The following is a 23,537-nucleotide window of genomic DNA, read 5'->3' as shown; positions in this document are numbered from 1 at the left end:
AGCTCACCAAACTCTGTGTAATCTTTTCAGATGCTTAGATACAACTTTGAATATTTCTCTATTCTTGGGTGTTTTAACTTCATTTTGTTCTGCAGTATTTTTCTGTTTCCTTCTGATGAACACTGGCCATATATGTGGGGTCGTTGTCCTGATGTGTGATGAGGTGCCGCACAATAAGAGTGGAAGCATTTTGTTCTAAATAAGCAAATTGTTTCTATGAGCTTCAACATTTTCTGCTGCTGTGATCATCAGTTACTTCATGAATAAAGACGAGAGAGACCATTCCAGAGGTGGCCACGCAAGTTCACCCATGACTCAGAATATGACCAGAAGTACAAAGACGAGCCAGACAAGTTGTGGAAAAAAGTTCTATGGCCAGGTGATGACAAAATAGACTTTGACCAAAGTGGTGGGCAAATTAACAAGTGAACGCAAAGGACCTGCAGGTGCTCCAAAGAACACCACTTCACCTTTGAAAAATGCCCAGGCGAGGTCTTGAGATATAGCTGTAAATAAGATGCTGTGAATATTTGTAAAATCTAGGTTTATAACATAAGTTCTTATTTTCTAAGTATCTTTTTCCCCCCAATAAGATTGACCTTTTGACAGTAGTGACTCAGCTGCCGTACTGATGGTAGTCTAAATGCTTTGATTTTTTTCTTCATAATGTAGATTTATGGAAGTTCTGTTTCTGCAGCTAATATTTATAGCAACATAAATTTTTATGTTTACTGTACATGAATTCTGGGGGTAAAGCACTTGAACAAACAGGACAAACAAACAGTTCCTGATTGAAAAATGATTTTGACTCGAATTAAATTAAGACAACTTAGAAACTAATAGCAATAAACATGAAAACTTGATGAATGAGATTAGCAAGTCTGGGGCGCTGTATGAATGGCAGGAGGGAGAGGATTTGCTTTGCCTGCTGCGGCCCGTGATGTGTTTGATCAACCACGGTGTCTTGTAGATTTTTGACCGCTTCGTGTCTTTAACCTTCATCAAATCTTTGCGTGTGGAGATCAGCTCACTGGAAAACTGTGATGGTCAAAGAAATGGGGGCACCTGGAAACGTTATAGCAAAGCTGCCAAAAACAGAAGAATCAGCATGAACTACTGATATACTTTAATCGATCTGTGTTTTCCCAAAATAATGCCAGTGTGTTTTGGTGCCGTTTACTACATAACATGATTTAGTATGTCAGTAAAGAAATTCCATTGTTGTAGGAAGAGGATCACCAATGCTAAATTTTGGTGTAGTTTGTCTTTATGTTGAGGGCTCTTGAGGTGTAAAAAATGAATCATTATGTCGCCTTATTAATGCATAATTAGGCATGATTCAGGTAGAAGGCTGGCTGCATCACCAGTTTGTACTGTCTACTTCTTTTACATGCAGTGGTGCAACAATCTCAAACCGTCTTGTGAATACTTGTCTGTTTTACTGGAGGGAGTACAGGCTTAGGCCTCTGTTTCAGAACAAAATCATAAAGCTGGTGTTGTCCCCACTGACTTCATTTCTGCAACTCAAACACGCTCGGTTTTATTTGACACTTTATTAAATGGTCTGAACTGTCCATTCTATACGTTTATGACCATCTCTTCACCTGCACAAAGTCTTGTGCACTCTGAACAGTGAGTTCAGATCCTGAAAACTGTTTTCTTTAATATTTTGAGGATTTGGTGTTAAAATCTGAAGTCAGTTGCCTTTGGATTTAGTATCCAGTATCAAGTGGTAAACATTGACTTTTCAAAAAGAGGGCTTCAGATGGGTAGTCTTCTTGGGTTTCTTGATGTTTCCCCAATCCATGTTCAGATGGACTAAGCTGGACAATCACTACATTTACACAGCTGTTTTATTACTGTATATGCATTTATTGTATTTCAGTACTTGCTTTCAATCTAAATTGTCTTACTGTATATAAAGATGTAATTCATCCATTAAAACAAATGTCTTTGACAGCTTATTTAATGTTGCAAAGGAATGTGATATAGAAATGAATATATCCATATGTTACCTGTGTCTATAACAAATCTTCATTCATGCAAGTTTATGGTTTGTGTTTTCTGTTGATATGAATCAGAACATGAATTTTGTTTGTATAAAGGATATTTTGTATAAACAGGTTCTATGACGTCCCTAAAACTCAGTCTTGGCAAAGAACGTGGTTTTAGTAGTAAAATTAATACACTTCTGTCTATGTATGCTGATATTGTCTGAATTATAACAGCCAGTGTGTGTTGATGTGTATCTATAGCTAGCAGCCTTTTTCTGTTGTTTTCCCTGCTTTGGTCTGTAACTACAGTATTTTTATTGTGCAGTAGCCAAGGTCCTTGAAGATGGAAAGAAGGACTGGACTTTATGCAAATAGTTAATTTATGCTAATTGTTCATGTAAATGCTCATTCACTCTAATGGTGTTGTCTGTGTGTGTGTGTGTTCTGCTGAGGTGTGGGGGAGGGGCGGTATCGCAGGCATGAGCCGCATGAAAACTTTGGGGGTCTGACACCCTGGGTAGTTGTGGGATTATGGAGCTAGAAATGCATAGGGTCTTGTTCCAGGAAGAATTAAATGATAGGCTTATTAACACTGACCACTGTTCCCACAACCCCCAGTAGGTACAGTATGTATAACTGGGACCTCCTGTATGGGGTCTGGGAGTTGCAGGTGCATGGCAGTGCCGTCTATTTTGTTGTTCCCACCTTTCTCTGGTGAAATTGCTCACTGTACTGCCAGAGCTTAAAGTCGTGTCCTGATGGGACCTTATTCCTTAGGACCCATTTGCCAGGATTGCATTACATTAATACACACACACACACACACACACACACACACACACACACAGTCCAGTCTTCTCCTTTGTTGACTGAGATTCTTGATAATGTTTACAGTATGTTGACCACTTCTGCAAATCCTAACTACTTGCTCATTTCAAGTATTGAAATGCAGTAACCTGTAGGCTAACCGGGCGATTTTGAGAAATAGGCTTCTGTTTAAACGAGTTGGAAAATCAGACCCTCTTCAACCGTTTGGAGTATGAATTCTGTCATCATTGTCTCCATGTGAAAATTGCTGTTCCTGTGAGCACCCTCAAATGACTTCAATAAAAGCGTTATTTTGCTCCGCATACGTTTTTTAGCTTTTAATTCAAAATAATAGACTGGGATTCACTCAGCTGAAACATCCACACCTTGACATACTGTATTGGCCAGGACATTGAATTCCCGTGCTTAGATTGTGCTGTTTGTAGCTGCTCTGACAATGGTCCAAGTCAACTGTTCAAAGACAATTTGAAAACGGATTGATTTTAAAAAATAGATTCCTGAACTGTAATGGACGGTTGAAGGGGGGGGTGTAATGGTTGCACAAAACGTTGTGCCTGTACTGGAAATGTATCCTAGTGTATGTTTATAAATATGTGTGCTCTATATGTACCACAAAGGCTGTTTACAAGAATCCAGTTTCCAGTAAAACAAGATTAAATGTAGGATTCAAATGTTGTCTTGTAAAATCTAACCTGATAGGTGTGAAAGCCCCATTCCGCTGTAATAACGGTGCTAATGAATTCAGACTGTAATCGATTGTCTCAGCTCAAACTAGATTAGATGCAGCCTCGCTGGAAGGAGCAGAGTGTCTGAAATGCACAAGGAACCCAGCGAGCTGGGGTTACGCTCACCCCTGGCAGCCTCCTCAGTGGTTTGCTTTCATCCTCTGGAATGAAAGGACAGGAGGATCAGCTCAGGCCTAAATAAGATTACAGCTCGTTCAGCAGCTTATCTGGGCTAATGCCAACTAGTGTGGCTTTGCGCTTCCTGAGGGGTTTGCAACCGAGACTGTTTACCGAGCATCATCCGCCAGCGCCGTGCTTGCAGGCTAATCCTCCTCAGTGCTGGAGAGTTAGAGGATTCCAAGTGAGCTGCTGTGACTGACAGAGCAGCCAGCCCCTTGCAGTCTTCAGCCTGCAACCCCGTATTGATCTGTACCCCAGCGAGCCTCCCGTTGTCAATCCCCAAAGCGTGCGGATCTCTGCACGGCAACTACTACTAATAAAACTAATCAGTTGGCAAGAGATGTACATATTTCACATCTGCTCTTCAGACGCAGAGAAGGGATTTTCTGGTGGTAGAACTTAAGTTGTGATCAGTTGCATATTTGAAGAAACGGTTTAGAAAATGTTTGCTTTTGGTTTTATTTCCATCTTGAAAGCACTGATGTGGTTCCTAAAGTTATTAAAATGGAATAGTGTAGTTTTTATGTTAATGCTGTATACCTTACTGATATCCTGTCTGCAGAAAATCTAATTCTTGTCGTGGATTTTTATTTTGATGCATATGCTCATCCGGGTTCTTGTATAGCGAATCGAACCAACAAAAACAAAGATTTCTGGGTTTAAGTATGTAAAATGTGCAGAAAATACAGGGCAGTAAGTCTGCATTTGCTGTTCTCAAGATTCTCATCTCAGTCATCTGTTGCAAACCACCAATTTTTAAAAATCAACAACATGGCCATCATTTCATGGAAGAGTTGGGGCATAGACAGGTGGGTAAATATCATATAGGGGGCCACTCTCCTTTCCTTGAATGAATTCAACCTACACTGAATAATTTCCTGCTGGTGATGTGAGGCTAAATCATGTTTGTTCTGCCCTGCATTCATTTGTTTCAGGGATGGGGGGATAGTGTCTCACTATACTGTACTAAACTGTTAATAATAATTAATAATTCCTTACACTTATATAGAACTTTTCTGGACACTCCACTTAATGCAGTGCAATGGCAGCCAAAGATTTCTGCCATCTGAAATCTGGAGTTCTGCCCAGTGAAATGGGGGGGCTGGGGGGGTCATATTGTCACGTCTCACCTGTCACATTCTGCCCTTTCTCTTGCGTCTGCGCTGGCTGGAACACATCCTGATGAAGTGGTGTTGTATGTCGGACCAATACTCCACTGTAATTTCTGACATTTAAGAAAAGAATTCTGGAGCAGATCAATGATTCTGTGGCCCACGGTGAATGTGGCATTATTGTGATTCGATCCACAATTGCGTTTTTAATTAGGGGGTGTAGAGTACATTGGTGCACACATTTATAGGAACACCTTAGTTTCAATGCAGAAGTATGCATTTATTACAGAAATTAGTTGTTAATGTTCGCAAATTAGTTTTACAAGGAAATAATAATTCACCGACATTAACGTTCATTCAGGGTGATTTTTTGGGTCATTATCTTCACGGCATCTTAGATTCTGCTTAAACAGCTTCTCCATAGCTGAAACATCAGCACCACAGGATTTAAATACAGTGATACTACTGCTGAGCCACGATTCTTTCAGTTTTGTGAAGATGTCCAACACCAAAGCTCGAAAAAAGGTCCATGTAAGGTCTGTTTGTATTCTGTTACTATAAAACGTTAAATGTATTACATTTGTTGCGCATAAAAAACAGTAATCAGTACAATCAGAAGTGAGTACTTAACTGTATCAGATATTTCCATGACTTTCTGTTTGTGATTTGCACAGTAAATCAAATATAAATATAAGCAAAGACATCCCTTCAGGAACATTAGATTTTTTTTTGTTTAGGCAAAAATAATGTAAAATGTTATTTGCCCAAATAACAACTGCCTAGCAAAAAACAAGAACGAGTTACTGCATCATATATTATTGTCTTTCAAACAACTAAGAAACAGCATTACCGCTTATAGAATGTGCAAATGCAATAATCCTGCCTGTGCATTAATGAAGATTCTCAATTGCGTTGACCAGAAGATAAATGGAAATGGGAATGATAGCGCTTTCATACAGATTGTTTTTAATAAGCGTGTTATTTAGTTTATCAGTCTGATGCTGTAATACCTCCCAACCTGCTCTCCTAGACAAATTTGTTAATGTCTTTTTTCTCACTGAGAACATTGATTCCCTGCAGACATATCTCTATTAAACCTCTAGAAACTCACAACTTCCAAATTAGATTAAGTAGCAGAAATGGAACTAGTGGAATCAAAGAAAATTGAGTGAGTTATTGAATTCATGCCACAACGTCTCAGGATAAGATATCTGGATATCTAGTGAAGCTACGCATATGCCTCGGTCTTACTTAACTGTTTTTCCTCTGCTAGATTGGATAGGTACGTTCTTGCTCTAAAAAACTCATGTTTCTCTCCAGCTTTGAATTATATGCAACAGATAATTCCTTTTAATAATGCAATTAATCACAGCTATGGCCGACGAACAAGGAGTGTGTTTGCTTATGTATTGTATTAGCTTATTTATAGACAAGACTGATGATCTCTGTGGACCTCCCATCTGAGCATAATAAAACCGCTACTTCGAAGTACACCTTATGCTGGGTCCCTGTGAATTTGCCATATCATAGTGTTGTCAGGAAGAAATACAGTCCCAAATTTGATGCAGTCACAATTACCGGCAATACAAGTCTCCTAAAAAATGTCAAAAAATGACAAGCTCAACATATTTAGGAGGAGGCATGTGCATTTGCTTCATCTTTCCAGTGCTGGCACAAGGGTTGAAAGTGGTGAGCTGAATTCATTGACTGTTTGGCAATAGCAAAGTCCGAGGGCACTAGAGAAATGAAATGGTTGATTCCAAATATACAGCTGTTTTTTGAAAGAAGCCAGGGTACCAACTTAAAAACATGGCTAGGTTGCTTTTTCCAGACTCCCACAGCCCTTTGTGTAACAGTGCCTGCTGTTCTCATCCCATTAGTTTTCATTTGAAAGTACGGTTATGTATTCATTAATTTGGAAGGGGGTTTGAAGTACTACAGTCACATAGCTAATAAAATAATTAAACCATTTAGTTCATAAATAGTTTCAGTCTCCTGTCATTGTATATGTATGACTCTCTGTACTGTATGTTCTGTCCTGGAAAAACCATGAACCTCTAAGTAATTCAAACACAAATGTTTGACCTGTTAGAAGGGTCAAATGTCATATGGACATTTTCATAGAGTAAATACTGCATAGGTTGCTCTGTGTATGTGTGTATATATATTCATCACTTATCTGCACTCTGCAAAGAGTCTTAATTTTTATTTGTGATTTTTAGGAAGATTCTCTGTCTCTGGACATGGGAAGTAGTTTTCTTATAGCAGAAGAGAGTTCCTTGTTTGTGGCCCACTTTTTGGACATTTTTCATTTAACCAGAAGGCCTTGTTAATGGCTACAAAATCCTATGAACCATTATCTTTATTTGGTTATTTAGTGGGATGTTATTCCTATAGTCTACTATTTATCTGGCATTGCTCACAAGCCAAAAACATTCTACTGTACATGTACATTGCAACATAGGTAAATAAATGTATGTTAAGCATATTTGAAAATTGATTAGCTCATAGGCTCAAGGCATGCTTTGTAATGCAGACATAATTGGAACAGTATACAGAGATTAGACAAGCTCCCTCTCAGGACAAAGATTTGTTCCAATTGGCCAAATGTATTCAGAGAAACCATAATCTGATATTTCTTTGCCCTCCACAAGTTAGGAATGAGGTGACGTTGTGCAAGTTTCAGATCTGTTCATTCATTGGTTTTAAAGATTTTTTGTGGAAAATTGAGCAACACTCCTCAGTTCTCACATAGGGAAGTCACACCGTGTGACCTCATTATATGATCAATAATATGCCCTTTCCACAATCACTGCAGATCCATATCCAGATCACACACATTTTCATGAATCTAGCACAAGATATACCACTGAGAGGTAATTTGAAATGTATGCATTGTATTCAGATCTTCAAATTGATTGGCTCATTACAACTGTTTTTTTTTAAGTTAGCAGCTTGCCATGATCAGTCTTGTCAAATATTACTGATACTACTTTTTTGTTTGTTTTATGCAGTGAAGGCATACAGGTAGTTTTCACCAAATCCAAGATGGCGGCCAAACCAATGCGACCAATCACCTTGTCAGGAACATAATTTTACTATAGAGACAACTTGCTAAGATTAAGACCTCTGCATTGATTTTGACACACAACACATTTTTGAGCAAATTGTCAGGAATCCATTATCGCTGGTCTGTTACTGTTGGTGTAATTTTTGCTGTAACACAACTTCCACCAGGCCTTTATAGTTTTCTAAAGGCTTTCATCTGCTGTCGTCTAGGGGTTTGGAAGTCTTAGGCATTTGAAAATCACATGGCGGTTTAGTGAAAAACCTTCATTAGCCTAGCCCTGTGATTGTTTGAGTGATGTATGGGGATCGAGGGCACAGCTCTCTCACCTGTACATATTCTTAGCCTTCTGTGACTACGGCTTCTCTGCTGTCCATGCTCCTTTGAGAGTTTCTGCCACGGTTCACCTCCTGTCCTGGTGATTGTGGTGGCGGAGCTCAAGTCAGCTAGCTGCTTCTGGGCAGAGCTGGTTGAACTCCCCCCCAAGCTGCTGAGTGTGCAGCCCCAGTGGGCTTGACAGCATCAGCAGTACAGTACCTCAGCCCCAGCCGACTTGGTCACAAACAAGGATTATTATCCCTTCCCCCAGCATGTTTAGTGAACATAATGAACACAGGAGTTGTTTTAATTTATGTGTTGGGTGAATTAAACAATGGCAGTGATTCATTTCTTATGTTGTTTTAAATTTTTCTTTCTGCTTTATTTAAACCTATTTTATGGACACCAAGGGGTGATAAATATCCTGGTTGCTATACTTTTTTTTTTATTCAGGCAGTTACATTTATTAAAAAAATACAGCTAATAAAAAGTATATTGTTGTACTGGGAAATTTTATTTCTCTCTAGTTCCAGTTCCTTTCTTTTTTCCAAAACATCTCGTCTTGCTTCAAGATGGTGGTAATAGGAAAAAAAAAGGTGCCTGTGTACATTTCCTCCATAGACTGCCCTTTTCATCTCTTTCAGGTATGGGATGTGACACTTGATAGTGCATTGGCTACACCTCAGCATTGGGAATGAGGTGTATTTCTGTGTTTTCATTGCTTTTATGTCTGTAGGAAGCACAGGTGCTTTTAAATCCTGGGTCAAGAGCTGCTCTTGGCATTCTTGCAGATTTCTGATTTCAATTTCTTGAAAAACATTAATTATTTCAGATTTTGGCATCTTATTTCAGATGGGCTAATTTTGGCAGGCATCTCATTTTTACTGTCATATACAGATTAAGATTTCTGTTTGACCATTCAGGTGTTTCTCCTGGCATATATATGCCATGCACCTCAGGAGTTTTAGCTAGCCAAGAGGGAGTTGAATAAAAGCCCTGATTTATGAAAATAGCAAATTCAATAAAACACTCCCAAGTCTCCCGCAGTTGTTTTTTTATTAGTGTTTTATCCATAGTTGTATGTTAATGACCGCATTCATTTCTTAAAGAAAGGATTGGCTAGCATAGTCAGATCACATGTTGGAGAGACCCTTATGTCAGGTGCACTGGGCATGTACTGTAGATAACTGGTGTAGACTCAGGATTCCCATGCCAGATATCGGCCATGCTCTGCTGATGCAGCAAGGTACAGAAATGCTGTGACTAACGTGTCACTTGTAGAAATAATTGGTTTTGAGAGCTGCTGTTTACATTCACACTGTGTGGCTTCCAGCCTTGCTCTTACTTTTTTTCTGTCCAGGGATAAGGGATCAAGACCACGTAACATCATAAACAGCAGGGTAGGCAACATAAACAGGAGGCTCAGAATCCAATTTCGGGGATTAACACCTCTCTGATGGCCTCCCCACTTTTCCCCGGCTTGCATTTCAGACTCTCTTCTATATGTGCATTGCTTATATCCTACAAACAATGAATTTTTTATGATTTGGGAATTTATCAGTAAAATCATTGTATCATGCTGAAAAAAAAAGTCTTAAATACAATGATCAAATAGATCAGACAAAAATGTGCATACCAGTGTTGACAAAAAGTATATAATTTTTTGTGGGATTGTGAATTCCCTGGCTACTTTTACTGAAAGGGATTGTTAAAGTCTGATTGTTTTGATGTGCTACATTAACTGGCTTTAGTAGTGTGTCCAGGGCTACTAGTGCTTTAGTTTGAATTGTTGTGTTTGCTGTAGATAGGTTTGAATTGTTGTTCTACACAATACGCAAATGAGACTGGGGGATTACTGTGGGTAGTCAGGGCTCATCTGCACTGGTTCTTGTTGGCAAGCACAATAAATATTTGTAGACTGCTGGATTTTCCCTATTTATTTTATACATACACATACGTCCATAAATACATGTCCAGAGGGAGTCCTTGTCAGCCACATGTCTTAAAAAGGAGGATTTAAACCTGACTTACTAGCCTTGCTGCTATTTCCAGCAAGCCCCTGTGAGGTGCACATACCACAAATCCCAGCAAGATCAGCGTAAAGCCAAGTTAACAAGACTAGACTGAGAAACAATTATGAAAATGCATATATATGAATCATTAGATTATGAGCTCAGATAAGACATTCAAGCAGTTGCTCTGTCTTCCATAAAACTGTTCTTATGCATCGTTATCCAGTTTTACACATTCATATCAGGCTTTGTTTCTCATATGTCAATTTTCCATATTGGTGGCTTGCAACACTGTGTCAGCTTAGCTAACTCGTTACTGATTTGCAAATGAAAATTCTATTGAAAATGCCCTTTCTAATGCTCTACAAAAGCCTAGACTTGTGCGATTAGCCGTTTCCATTGCTACTAAATAATTACAGATTTGCTTTTCCAAATTATTCCCACATGTGTGTGCATCCTATAACGGACTGGCGTTCCATCCAGGATGTGTAGTCCTGCTTTGCACCTTGTGTTTCTGGGACAGGTTCTGGGTCATCTTACCAGGATTGCGTGGATTTTTTAACAATGTATGGAGATATGAATGAAAACTGCAGTTTGACAGAGTTAAAAGCTACACAGTGCACTTTATATGAGCTACCAAGGGATACATTGTGTTAGATCTTGCTCTGGATAACTAAGAACTGGTGACTTGGAACCAGAAAATTCAATACAGGGCAGCCCTGGTGATGGAACACTGATTTGTTTACATACACTATTATATGAAGCAGGGAATCTGCTTTGGGCACTGAAAACCAGAAAATCAATCCACTCTGATGAATGAATTCAGGCATATACAGTCTGGCAGCTTCTGCTTAGCACGAGTCCTCGTGTTTCTTAGAAACCTGGAAATCGGCTAAATGCCTTGCAACATAAGCACCTTCCTCATCAAATAAAAATGTTCATGATTGCTTCTCAAGGAAAAAGGTGAACCTCTATTAAGGACACCCCCTAGTTAGGGAGCCTTTTTATTGATTTGTTTGTTTGCTTGTTTTGTATAGTCAAATGCTTTGTTGAATTGTATTTAGAATAGATAGGTTTCTCAAGCTGTGGAAGTAGCAGTACACACATGCCATATAAGAAATGCTGACAGGAAAACGACAGAAAAGCTTATTCAGCTGTATTTTACATGCCAAAACTTTCATCCTTTTTTTCTTTGTTTCTCCTACAGGAGTGTTTACAAGCGCTCAGCCCAGTCACTTCAGCAGAGCCACACGGCTGCAGTCCAGAATGCTCCTACTCCATTTGTGGCTAAAGAGCGCCACCTAGCCATTGCCAGTGCACTGTGGGGGAATTTTTTTCACTTTCTAAAGAGCCTGAGGCTGTCACAGACACCTCCTCCCCAGCTTGCTGATACTGCTGCAGGTCAGTTTAAGACACTCTGGGAAAAAAAGCACAGCCTTGCCTTTCACAAAGCAGCCCGCACCAAGGACACAAGAGAGCTGTTTGCATGACAACAGCTCTCAACAACATGTGTCAACATTTATTATGTTTCTTTCCGATTTTCTTTCCGAAGGGCCATTTGATATTCACCTTTTTAAAATGGAATTGAAGCTCATTTAATCTTAGTACGTCGTATTTCTAACGACTGGGATTGAGCATAAAAACCTTACCATAAGTTTTTCAATTATCATTTTGATTTATTTGAGGAGACAAAAACTAATCATTCCTTCAATTCTTCAGCTCAATACCTATATCCCTATTAAACTAAGGAAGTAATGATTCCAGGACTGTAGTTACGCACTTCCACAAACCAAGTTTAAAACCAGGAACTAAATTCAAGTTAATTCTTATGTTTTTGAGACATTTATTTTTGAAAATATTCTGGTTTTATAATAAGTAATGAAGGTATACATGTTAACAATGGCTGCTTTCAAAACTTTTTAGAAACTTAAAATCTCAAAAGGTATTTGACGTACATTATGTAGAATAAATCACAGATAATTATCCTGCTTATTCATACGGTTATCAGCTGACTTGGGTGGGTTCTAACATGGGAGGTATTTTGCATTTTTACCTCCACATGCAGAACTGACAGCTGTCGCTCCTGTCTCAGGTTTCTCGCTGTTGGCGATGGACTTGCCCAGCTCTGCTCCCTCAGAGCTCCAGCCCCAGCCAGTCCTGGCCATGATGCAAAACTTCGGATGGGATGAGATGTTAAACACGCAGCTCGTCACCAGATACCTCAGCCATCTAATTCAAAACAGGTTTGTCTTTAAAATGATTTAATTGTCTTTAAATTGTTTATTATGATCCTATTCTAGAGCTATATACTGTATATAAAGTATAGGGATATAGTGATCTAAGTCTTAGTCCAAACCACTGTTAAGACAGCATCTTAATAAAGAATCTTTCACAGGACAAATCATTTGCTGTCATGCTGGCTTGAAATACTGTCCTTTGCCCAAGCAACATTCCAAAACTGACCTGCAGAAAAGCTGCTGTCTTACTCTTCTGGCATCTTGACTTTTGTCTGAAGAAATGTAGCCCTTAACTTGTCCCCTGCTGATTACATACATTCAAATGGCTAGTGCAATTTATATTTGTTGGAAAAAATATTTCCAGATTTAAAATGTTTTATGTTCCCAGGTATCACTTAAAATGAACAAAAACCTATTAAAATGTGTTAATTGCCAAACAAGATTGCATGTCTTTTCAAAAGTTTTTTTCCAAGGTTCAAAACCAGCACTAACAACAAACCGTGTTATGACAATTTGAATTAAATCATGCCTCTGCCTAATTTACACATTCTCCCTGTGCAGTAAATGTGTCTACTAAATGACACAAAAAGCCAAATACGTTTTGGAGCTTCACGTTACATCACATGGGTCTACCATCTAATAACATACAATGGCAATATGTTTTCAAAACTGTAGCGCTTATACAGTAGCAACACAAGTAAATACCAATCCTCCCAAATAACATTTCATTTAATTATTTAGAAAGTTATTTTTATTCCAGTGGTTATATTTTAGAATGTGTAAATTGATAAGGGTCTCCGTTTGAGCTTCTTCTTGTAAAATTAGGCAGGCTGTTGTCAACAATATGTGAAAGTATTTGAAAAATTCCACTCTGTCCAGATTTGATATTTTCTGTTAAATTGATCTTCCCCCAAAATGTACATGTATATTAGACTAGATTATTGCCAGTGAATTTCCCATCTTTATAGATTCTGAACAAAGTAGGGGTATACCAGTATATATGGCTGAAGTCTTATATATACGGGGAAAATATATTAGAGAGAGAGATAAGAGAGATCATTTTATTAGCCATATACAGTTTCTTGCATTAGGAATTTGTCTTTTTGCATACCTCAGCTTTCTCTCCATGACACATATAGGCACACAGACGGGGAGAGAGAAGCTTGGGGTCAGAGCACGGGGTCCGCCATTTTATACGGCGCCCCTGGAGCACCTGGGGTTAAGGGCCTTTCTCAGGGGCCCAACGGAGTAGGATTCCTCTGCCAGCCGCGTGATTTGAACCGGCAACCTTCCAGCCATATGCACAGATCCTTAACCACAGTGGCACCACTCCGTCCTGTTACATAAGGAACCTATAATCATTTTCTGAACGCAATATAAAGATAAATGTAGCTGTCTTCTCAGTAACTTCATCAAAGTTTTTTTTTTTTAAGTATCTGAAAATAGTAAAACAGCTAGTTGCACAGTGCGTGGATTTTGTGTCAAGGCATCATTGGTCAATATTTTAGCACAGTTAATACACCAATATTAAATGGGCATCACATCACTGAGCACCAAGCAGCTATGTTTTACACATAAAGATAGTTACAATAATGTACACGTACAAAAACCACAAGTAAACTGATTTCCCAATCATGGCGTAAAACAAACAGGCAAGACCAGAGGAAAAACTCTGAAGCAGATATCATTATTTAAAGCACTAAAATGTTAAAATAAATTAGTTTGTAAAGATCCCACGGCAAAATAAATTTAATGGGCACCATTTATTCTGTTATGGTGGATCCATTGAATTCATCTGCAAAAGAGACTGGATTCCAACATCTCATCGAACGTCTAGAGCATCGCTGCCAAGAATTATTTCTCTTTTTCTGCTGCAGTACTGCCGCAAATGTGCAGTACCTGTCCCTTTCAAGGTGGAATGCTCCTATTACCAAATGGGCAATGCCTCTATCTTCTTCTGAGCATGTGTTTGCTTTTCATCACTTTTCTGGTGACATCAGGCATGACAAGATGGAGAGTCTGATGTTGTGTTCACATGAATAACCTTGTTGGCTTGGGTGGACTGTTACCCTTCTTCAGAACCAACCCCATAGGCTCAGAGCTCCTTCACAGATATATCCCACCATTGATCCATCACTGCACCAGGCTTTTTCTACAGTTGTGTCATATTGATGTTATAGTTGCATCTTCTTCCTTCCTCCTGCATCTCCAGTTCAGCCTTGCCACCACTTTCCTCCCCCTCCCATTGTCAGCCTTAGACTCCAGGCGATGACGGTTGTCAAGGTCAGTAGTGCTTTGAACTCAGGTAGTAGCTCAAGTACTGCATCTGTCACTGGCTCCTCCAGTTGTTCCTGTTAGGGGACTGGTTTTCTTCCATCCATCTGAAGAACATGACTTCCATGTCCCCATTGTACAGAGCACCACAAGAGTTTTGCTTTTGACATGGACTCTTGAATTCTGTGCCATTTTTTTTGGTTGTCACTAACGTCCCAGACTTTGTCAAGGTGTATGGTGCAGTCCTTGCTATGTTCTTTATGTTCAGCATCTGAGCCTTGGGAGCCAAGCTATGTGGTCATTTGTCTGGCACTTGTATTCTCCTTACACCTCTAGATTTTATACTACTGAGTCTTTTTATTCACCAGACTCAAGAGTCTGACTTTCCAGAGTCACTGGACAAACATTGGACCCTACAGGCAGTCCTGTTTGTCTTTACACCTGGCACAGCCCCGCAAGATAAGTAGTATCATTGGCTGTCATTCATGACGTAGGTTTTGCCACTTGTCTTTTGCATATTCAAAGCTGCAATTATGAGTCCGCAGCTGAACTAAACATCCTGTATTGCACAGGTGTAGTCTGATTGAAGTCTCGTACTCATGCCAGAAATTCCTTACCGTTCTCCACAGATGCTATGTCCTGGTCCTAGTGGACCCCTGAACAAAACTTGTGCTCTGGGTACAGACTCGCGCTTTGTTATTGCATACAGTCCATCTCGTCATCATTCAGCCCCTAACCGCTGTTCTGACTGAATGGGGCCCAAATGAAAACGAAGGGTGCCACCCGAGGGTAATGGAAATGGTTTTGGACGTCTACATAGGGTACCTTTTGAGGAGTAAACCCACTATGTGAAGCGATTCTCCCTTTAAAGACAGAGTCCCTTTGGAATTAGTGCCCTGCCGCAATGCAAGTAGAGACTGCTCCTCTAGATTGCAGAGTTATAGTGGTATTCTGATTTTATTCCAAACCTTTTTTTTTCCCGGATGGAATGGAAAAGCTGTGTCTCCACGGTATTAGCTTGCCGTGACAGGGTAGATGGGAGTTCGATCCGACAACTGGCTCTTCAGGTTTTGCATGCTTCATTGAGATTCTGGCCCTGCACATACTGTATACTATATATTTTGTTCTTGGGATCTCCATGATATTTTTTAACCATATTATAAAGTTCTATTTTTGAATTTGTGACTTACTATACGAATGAAGGCTGTTTTCCTTTGGGTGATTAGCTTGGCTCTTTGGATGGTGATCTGATCTATTGCCCATTGAAAATAATGTTAAGAGTAGCTCAGAACAAATCACATTTGAGGATATGATTTGCGCTGTGTGCACATGAAAAGCTGTACAGTGTTAGCCTTTAAAACTTATTTTTTAACTTTTCTTACTTATTTCCCTTATCAGTTGACCTTTAGAAAAGTGAGTAATAACATCTTTCCATTTGGTACAGTCCTACCAATTTCTTCTTGGAATTCTATGTTGACACAAATTTCAAAGTTCCTCCTGTCTGTCTCCAGTGCATTGGTAGAATCTGGCTGTGGGTCTGGGACCAGTTCTTTCCAGGCCCTCTCTATTCGCTCCTGGTTCCGCTGTGTCCTCCAGCTCTATGTCAACAGGACAGCTTCTGGTTCTGATAGTGCTGATACCAGTCGCGCTGGTAAGAAACACATCTCTTTTTATGTCGATTTCAGCTCTCTAGGCAATATAAAGAAAAGGTGATTCTTTGAAGAAGCTTTTAAATAAACTTTAAATCTAGTCATTTATGTTTATTGAATTGTTTAAACTAATGTTGAATTCTTTGTTTAGTGTAGTTTTTAAAATTCTGTTTTAGGAGAGATGTGCCGTATATTTTGTACTGATTTCAAATGAATGCTTCCTTACCAAATACCTTGGGCATGTGAATATTATTTCTGCTGATACCTACAGCTATTCTTCTTTAGCATTTGAAAGTATATCAAATGTTTTATCTTTACAAACGAGCTTTTGAAAATTTGCATGATAGCAGTGATGACAATAATTATAATGACCAGCCCACCATCCTGCTCCTCTGCTTGTGTGTAGTTTTATTGTAATGATGGTTCTGTTTTCTTGTTTTCTTTTACAGGGAAGGGAAATAGTGGTCAGCTATCAGAGCTTACTAGACTGATATTTAAATTGCCTGAAATGGAATCGCTACTCCAGAGAGCACAAATAGAGCAGCCGGCTATCAAGCTGGAGCCCAGACCTGCTCTCTCCCTTTTTATTAAGGTATCCCATAAAGAGGGTGTGATGAGACATTGAAACTGTTTCCCTGTGTTCCTTTCAGCAAACTTAACAAACTGCTCTTGGAATTTTAGAAGAGTACCACTTGGAAGTAAATGTATCTCATTAATGTTTTACTTGTTATTGTTGTGTTAATCTCAGGAAGTGTTTTAGAAATGCTATAAAAATGATTACACTGTCTTGTAGAGAAATTATTAATGCTGTTTTCAGTGGCTTGCAGAAAATGTGGAAGTAGGCTTCATACAAACTCTTACCAGCAGATTTTATTTGGAATATGGACTGGAATGTTGAAGATTAAATAATTTTCTTAAACAACATCATATCACTTTCAATAACCACTTATCTAGTTCAGGATCATGGTGGATCAGAGCCTGTGCCAGGAAGCACTGGGCGCAAGACTGGATTCACCCTGGAAGGGATGCCAGTCCAAAGCAGGGCAACCACAGACACAAACACTCACATCCTAATATCAGGGCCAGTTTACTCAGGAGCCAATTAACCTACCAGTATGTCTAAGGACTGTGGGAGGAAACCCATGCAAACACAGTCAGGACATACCGACACAGGAACTGCACTACCATTCTGCCTCAGTTTTCTAAGACAACAGTTGGGATATTATACATTCTGCTTCTAAAAATCCTGTTCTTCAAAGGAGCCACTTAGACGATCTTCACAGTTTGAATCTGACCTCTTGCAGACAGGGGCCCAGTGTTGGTACCTTGTATGTATGTACCTTGAATGTATAGATCTAGGGACATTTTGCAAACTAGTCCCTTCTTTTTCGACCATTCTTCTAAATTCAAAACTTAGTACTCTTTCTTGATGATGGCTCTAATCTGGACCTCCTGCTGCAACAGAAAGTGGGGGAAAGGACTTTTCCAGAAGTTACTGCTCTACTTTGAAAGTAGTACTTTTTACTTTCTGAAGAGTAGTATTACTGAAAAGGGCAAATTAAATGAAATATAAACACTTGTGTTGAAAATGTTTCCTGTTACTTTAAACATTTAGCGTTTTTTATATGCCATAGTCGTTATCACTCTGGTTTGACAGGCTGTTGGAAGAGCCTTCGCTGGATTGCAGACGTTAGCAGAGAAGTCATCCATGGTTTCGAAGGTCTTGGAGTATGTGGGGGATGTTATGAAGTACATTAAACCCTACTTGATTAATAAGGGACCTCAAGAAGGACTCCATTTGGCTTACTGGGCAGTAGGTATGTATCTAGTTAACAGTTTCTATTAATTAAATACTTTACTCCCATGGCTGTCTTTGCCTCTTTGTTTTGAAAATGTGATTGACGGAGGTGCCCAAATTAATCTGTAACTAAAACCCTACCTGTTTCGACTCAGTCTGTCATGTATTTAATGCTTAAGCCTTTTTCCTTCAATAAAGGATTAAGAGATTCTAAATTCATGACTTGGTGGCTGTCATTTCTGCAATTACAGAGCAGTACAATGATCATTTAATATTAGGCAGTCTGCCTAATGTCACTTCATTACTCATGGAAAAACAGTACGCGCATCTGAGTATGACAGCAGTATGCGAGTCGCATTATTTAGTTTTAACAGCATAATTGTTAATTTGCATTGACCAGTGTGAGTGAACAGTAGAAATGGATTTTATTTAATTTATTTTAGAGAAAAAAATAAAAGCCTTTTCATACAGATAATTGTTGTAGTCGAATCAAATTGATTTGGGATTGAATTAGAACTTGAGTTGAATTTATAAATTGTCCCACAAGTAGTAAACTTTGCCTTGTTGGTATTTTTGTGTGACTTCAAAAGAAACCCAGGCGGTTGGAGGGGATGGGCCGCAGGACAGAACACTAGGAAGGTTACAAATGAGAGGAGGGTCTTCCAGCCTGTGTCTTTTTAGGTTAGGAGTAGCTAATTGTTCAAGGGTCCCATCCGGCTGTTTCTTGATAAGAGCCAGGGCATCAGCTCCTGCAACAAGTCCGGACAGGAATAAGACCAATTAAAAAGAACGGGGCAAACTGTGGAAGACAATGAAGCCTAATTCATTCCTTTCCACCGTTCACATGATCTGTAGGAGTTCACGGTTATGAGCTCAATCATGCCTAAGTAAGATGTTAATGAAGTGACCGGCACCTTTGGCACCGCTGTCTTTGATGCATCTCGCATGTTAATAGAGCTGCTTTGTTGCAGCCGGGACCTTTCATCTCCGAATGAAAGGTAGGCAAAAAAAGATTCAGATAGAAGAGGTGAGAGTCCTCGCCAGCTGCAACAGATAATAAAGCACAGCTCTCATCCTCGGAAACCAGTTCCCATTTTTTCTAATTCCAGCAAAACATCAACGTTTTATATAGTATCTAATGTAATAGTCCAATACAGGACATTAATTAGAGCATGTATTTTGAATAATCTCACAGAATTTAGATTCTATGATGGCAAGTTAACACAGTTACTGATACACTTTTTTTATATTCAGGTCTATAACTACTGTATTATTTACATATGAACAGGGAACAGTTTAAAAACCACAGAAATCAAACATTTTCTGTTGCATTGGATAGAATTAACTTGTTTAATTGATGTACAGAAATCTGTGTACATTCCCGTTGCTCTGTGTGTGTAAAACATTCCCTATCCTCTAATGCATTTGTAAACACTCTTTATTTGTGTTTCCTGGGTTTCTTTCTCAGATGTCCTAAAGCATGACTGTTTGTGTTTTTATTGCAGGGTGTTTGGTGAAGCAGTGGAGTCCAATACTGGCCACATCCAAAGCTCAACAGTTACTGTTCCGCATAATTGACAGTCTCCTCCTCCCTCATGCCCTGTTCCAGCAGGACAAAGGTCTTCCTCCGCAGGTTCTGTCTGCAGTCAAGGAGAGCCTCCCTCTCTACCTCCAGGTCAGTATCTGTTGGTTTACAGGGACTCTGCCCTTCTCCCAGCAAAGAACAGGCACATGTTTTGTTTTTTACTGTGCTGCTTACCTTACAAAGCATCCATCTCCTTCTATTTTCAAGGGTCTTTCTGTGGCGTCAGCTCTGTCCCAGCAGCAGGGGACTTACCTGAAGCAGCAGCTCCGCAGTGTCATCCAGCAGTACCTAGGCCGCTTTCTCCCATCTTCCCCCTCTGGCTCAGCCATCGCTAACCACCCAGTCCTGCTGGCCGTCTGCGAGACCACAGCAAGCCCCAGGATCATGCCTCTAAAGAACGCCGTTCTCCAGGTTACAGTGTAAGAGCAAGTCTCTCAGGACTTTCCTAATCTACAGCATGAGATTGAATTCATTTCCCACATTTTCAACATATTCGGTTTGAGTGTGCCTGTGGGTGCCATTTGCAAAAGGGGTTAAGGGTTCAAAAGAGTAGAAATTGGATTTTTTTATGTTTCAGAGTTTGAACAGCTTAGTTATGTAGTTATGTTTCTTCTTAAGAAATGTTGCAAAAGAGAAGAGGCCATTCAGCCCATCTAAGCCCTTTTTGGAGGTTAATTTAATACAAGGATCTCATCCCCCACCCCACCATTTCTTGAAAGACGTCTGGATATCAGCTTCATTAACATGGCTGGGTAGCTTGTTCCTGACTCCCACAACCCTTTGGTTAACGAAATGCCTTCTTTTTGGTTCAAGTTTCACTGTTCATCAAAAGAAATCTGTTGTGTTGACTTTGTCAGTGCCTTTGGGGATTCCCTTAAGCCCCAGAACATACCTGGGTGCTCTTCTCTGGACTGGTAAGGGTTCAGAGGGAGCAACTAGGGGAGATATACAGTATATCGGCAAAAGCTGCTTTCCTGCACTTCAAAGCAGAAATACCTTTGATGTTATCAGAGAAACCTCTTTCTGTCTGTGGCCAGTGTTGTGGATTGTCAGTAATTTGTTTTGGCACCTTTCAGTGACAGTTACATGCAGTTCAAAGGCCATGCACCCCCAGCGCGTTTGGCGTCTGTGCTGTCGCTCCTCCACGAGGTGCTGAGAAGAGCCAAGGACAGCGACCCGGCTTTCTACACTGGCCCCCTGCCAGCAGTGCTCAAGTGCTTGATTCTGGTGAATGAGCCCCAAGGTGAGAGTCCCTGTGAAGATCGCCATGTAAGATTCTGCTTCCATGTCAGGTGCGCCAGAAGCGGCACACCTCTGTTGCTGTGTGCAATTTATGCTGCTGTGGCCTTTAGGGGGGAGTCTTTAGTTAGTACTCTGAATAGGATCATTTTCATTCAATGCGGTTTCTATTTTTTAAAACCTAAAAAATGATTGTGGACAACAAAGCGTTTTCTTTCCAGATCTGTGCAGAAACTCATGCTGTCATAGGGCAGGCAGGATCTGAATCCGTAGTTCTGTAAAAGATTGTAATTAACCGCCTGAAGAATAGATGCTCTTCTGTGCTCTGTAACAAAAGTAGATTTGGCCGGTTTGTACTGAATTGCCCATTCTTTCAACCATCCTAAAACCTGCCAATAATAGTTGTTATCCTAAATCGGAGCTCGTTTGTAGCTCAGATGCCAAACACGCATATCATAATGAATGTTAGGTTTGTGCTCTTTTTATCTAGTCCAGTGCAAAATAAAAAATAAAGAACTGTAGTGCAGTAGAGTGATAGGAGGCCAATTGTTTTTTTTTTAAAGTGTTACACTGTCTCTACCAGTGTCTTCAGTACTGTGTGTAATCTTACTGCCATTGTTTCCGTTCCATGTTCAGTGAAAAAGCTGAGCACAGACACACTGCAGCTTGTGGTTGAGAGTTGCCATGCAGCTGCAGCAGAGCGGCCCTGCTCCCAGCTGATTGCTGTTTTAAGGTAAGAACCATCAATTCTAGAGTAGTTCAAATGTATTCGCCTACCTTGTCATTTGGAAAGGTACCTTGTTGAGTTGAAATTGTTTGTTGTCTAGCAGTAATTCTCAAAATCATGACGTGCCATGGCATCGTCTTGGTCTCAGGGCTATATTCTACTTGGCTAGTGCTAAGTGTGACCTTTTCGTCCACAAGGAGCACGGCTCCATCATTCTTTGCTTTGAAGAGACGTGGAACAGGTCAGGTGGACATGTTTTTGACATGGGTATTCCTGCAGTAATAACAATTATCGATATAAGGAAATATAAGGCAATTATACAACATTAGGAAAAAAGTTTTTCTTCTTTTTGATTTTCAAGTCAAGGAAGCTTTGCTTTTTTACACTTTTGATTAGATGACATTTTGCCTTCGAATTATAATGAATTTCAGTTCCATTTGTTATATGACTGGTGATTTCAGTTATAAACTGGACCTTTGCATTTTTATTCGGTTGAACAATTTGTGTTCATCAGGCTTTTACATTGCACATGGTATTGGTTCTTTTGTAGAAAATTGAACTTGGTTTAATTTTTTTATTGTTGTTTATTAAAATAAAGTTTTGATTTGCTGTTCAGCTCTGTAGCAGTGTGAACCTCCTTTCTATCATGTTCAGAAATACCCATACCCTAATTAAGTGTTTATAATTAATCAATAGAAAAGGTTGTATGAGTAAAACATATGAATTGACTGGAGATCAATGCACAAAACCATAACTGATGGATGCAATCTTTGTTTTTCAGGCAATTTATTGAGGAGCAAATGTGGGTGTATGACCAGCAGGTGTTCAGTATCCTAGAGGCTGTGGCAGTTCTGGACCAGCCTGTGGTTGTCAGCCTTATACCTACCATGTCTCTCTGTCTCAGGAACTCAGAACATAAGAGAGGTCTGGGCAAGAACACTGCACAGAGGTAGGAGACCACATTCATTCTACTTACACCTTATCCATTAGCACTGCCTCATAAACTGCTCAGTTGAAACGTTATGCTAATCAAAGCTGTACAGGCGACTGGGATTCTAGTCCCCAGGGTTACCTGTCCAGTCTGTCATACTTGATTGTTAACAACAGTCCACTCTCTGTCCTTCTGCTCCTCCACCGTGCTGGAAAAACAACTGGAAATCTTAAAGAAAATAAGTACACAGAGCAGCAAATTGAATACAGTGGCTGGATGCATAGTGAATAGCTCGCAAAATATAAAAACGACTACATGAGAATGCCCTGGAGGAAAAAGACAAGAAGTAATAATTGTGTCATTTGTGTGCTATTACTGTTAAGTGCTCTTTTTTCTCTTTAAATTATTTTTCTTGATGTTTCAGCTAAGATTTAACTCTTTAGGCTTCTCCTCTGATGTACTCTAGCATGCCCGCTAATATTAGCCTAAGCAAGAAGGTGGTTCTTTGTAATCCTTAAAAAAATCAAACAATTTCTGATAACTGATTTAAAAAAAAAGTTATCTTGCTATGATATGTTCTGAAAACAAGATATTGGTCATAGTGAGTAAGTTTAGAATCCAAGCTTCCATAGATATGTATGTATATCACTTTCAGAAGTGTTCGGTTTCTTGCAGATCCCAAATGAGATTTTTTTTTTAAACAATTTTCAGAATCGCAGCATTTATTCTTCAACATGGTTTGAAAAGTTCTGAACATTTTAATATGTAAGTTCCTTTTAAACACATGAACACTAATCAGTATCACAGTGTTTTCTGTATATTTCCGAGGACTGCATCACATCTGGAATGTTAACTAATCCA

At 39.6% G+C, this 23,537-nt stretch overlaps 1 protein-coding gene across 3 annotated transcripts in view; it reads left to right on the top strand.

Annotated features, from left to right (window-relative positions):
- mms22l (MMS22-like, DNA repair protein) overlaps window positions 1-23,537 on the top strand; it is a 65,815-nt gene that overhangs the window by 39,850 nt on the left and 2,428 nt on the right. For all 3 annotated transcript variants that reach the window (XM_088625866.1, XM_088625867.1, XM_088625865.1), the window contains exons 14-23: window positions 11,444-11,637; window positions 12,329-12,479; window positions 16,259-16,398; window positions 16,846-16,988; window positions 18,054-18,213; window positions 19,700-19,869; window positions 19,987-20,198; window positions 20,856-21,022; window positions 21,655-21,751; window positions 22,527-22,694. In XM_088625866.1, the coding sequence (XP_088481992.1) occupies window positions 11,444-11,637; window positions 12,329-12,479; window positions 16,259-16,398; window positions 16,846-16,988; window positions 18,054-18,213; window positions 19,700-19,869; window positions 19,987-20,198; window positions 20,856-21,022; window positions 21,655-21,751; window positions 22,527-22,694 (1,602 nt within the window). The remainder of the gene's footprint in view (window positions 1-11,443; window positions 11,638-12,328; window positions 12,480-16,258; window positions 16,399-16,845; window positions 16,989-18,053; window positions 18,214-19,699; window positions 19,870-19,986; window positions 20,199-20,855; window positions 21,023-21,654; window positions 21,752-22,526; window positions 22,695-23,537) is intronic.

This window comes from Lepisosteus platostomus, chromosome 3, assembly GCF_059453375.1.
Source record: "Lepisosteus platostomus isolate fLepPlt1 chromosome 3, fLepPlt1.hap1, whole genome shotgun sequence".
Lineage (NCBI taxonomy): Eukaryota > Metazoa > Chordata > Actinopteri > Semionotiformes > Lepisosteidae > Lepisosteus > Lepisosteus platostomus.
This window is presented reverse-complemented; position numbering and strand designations above follow the sequence as displayed.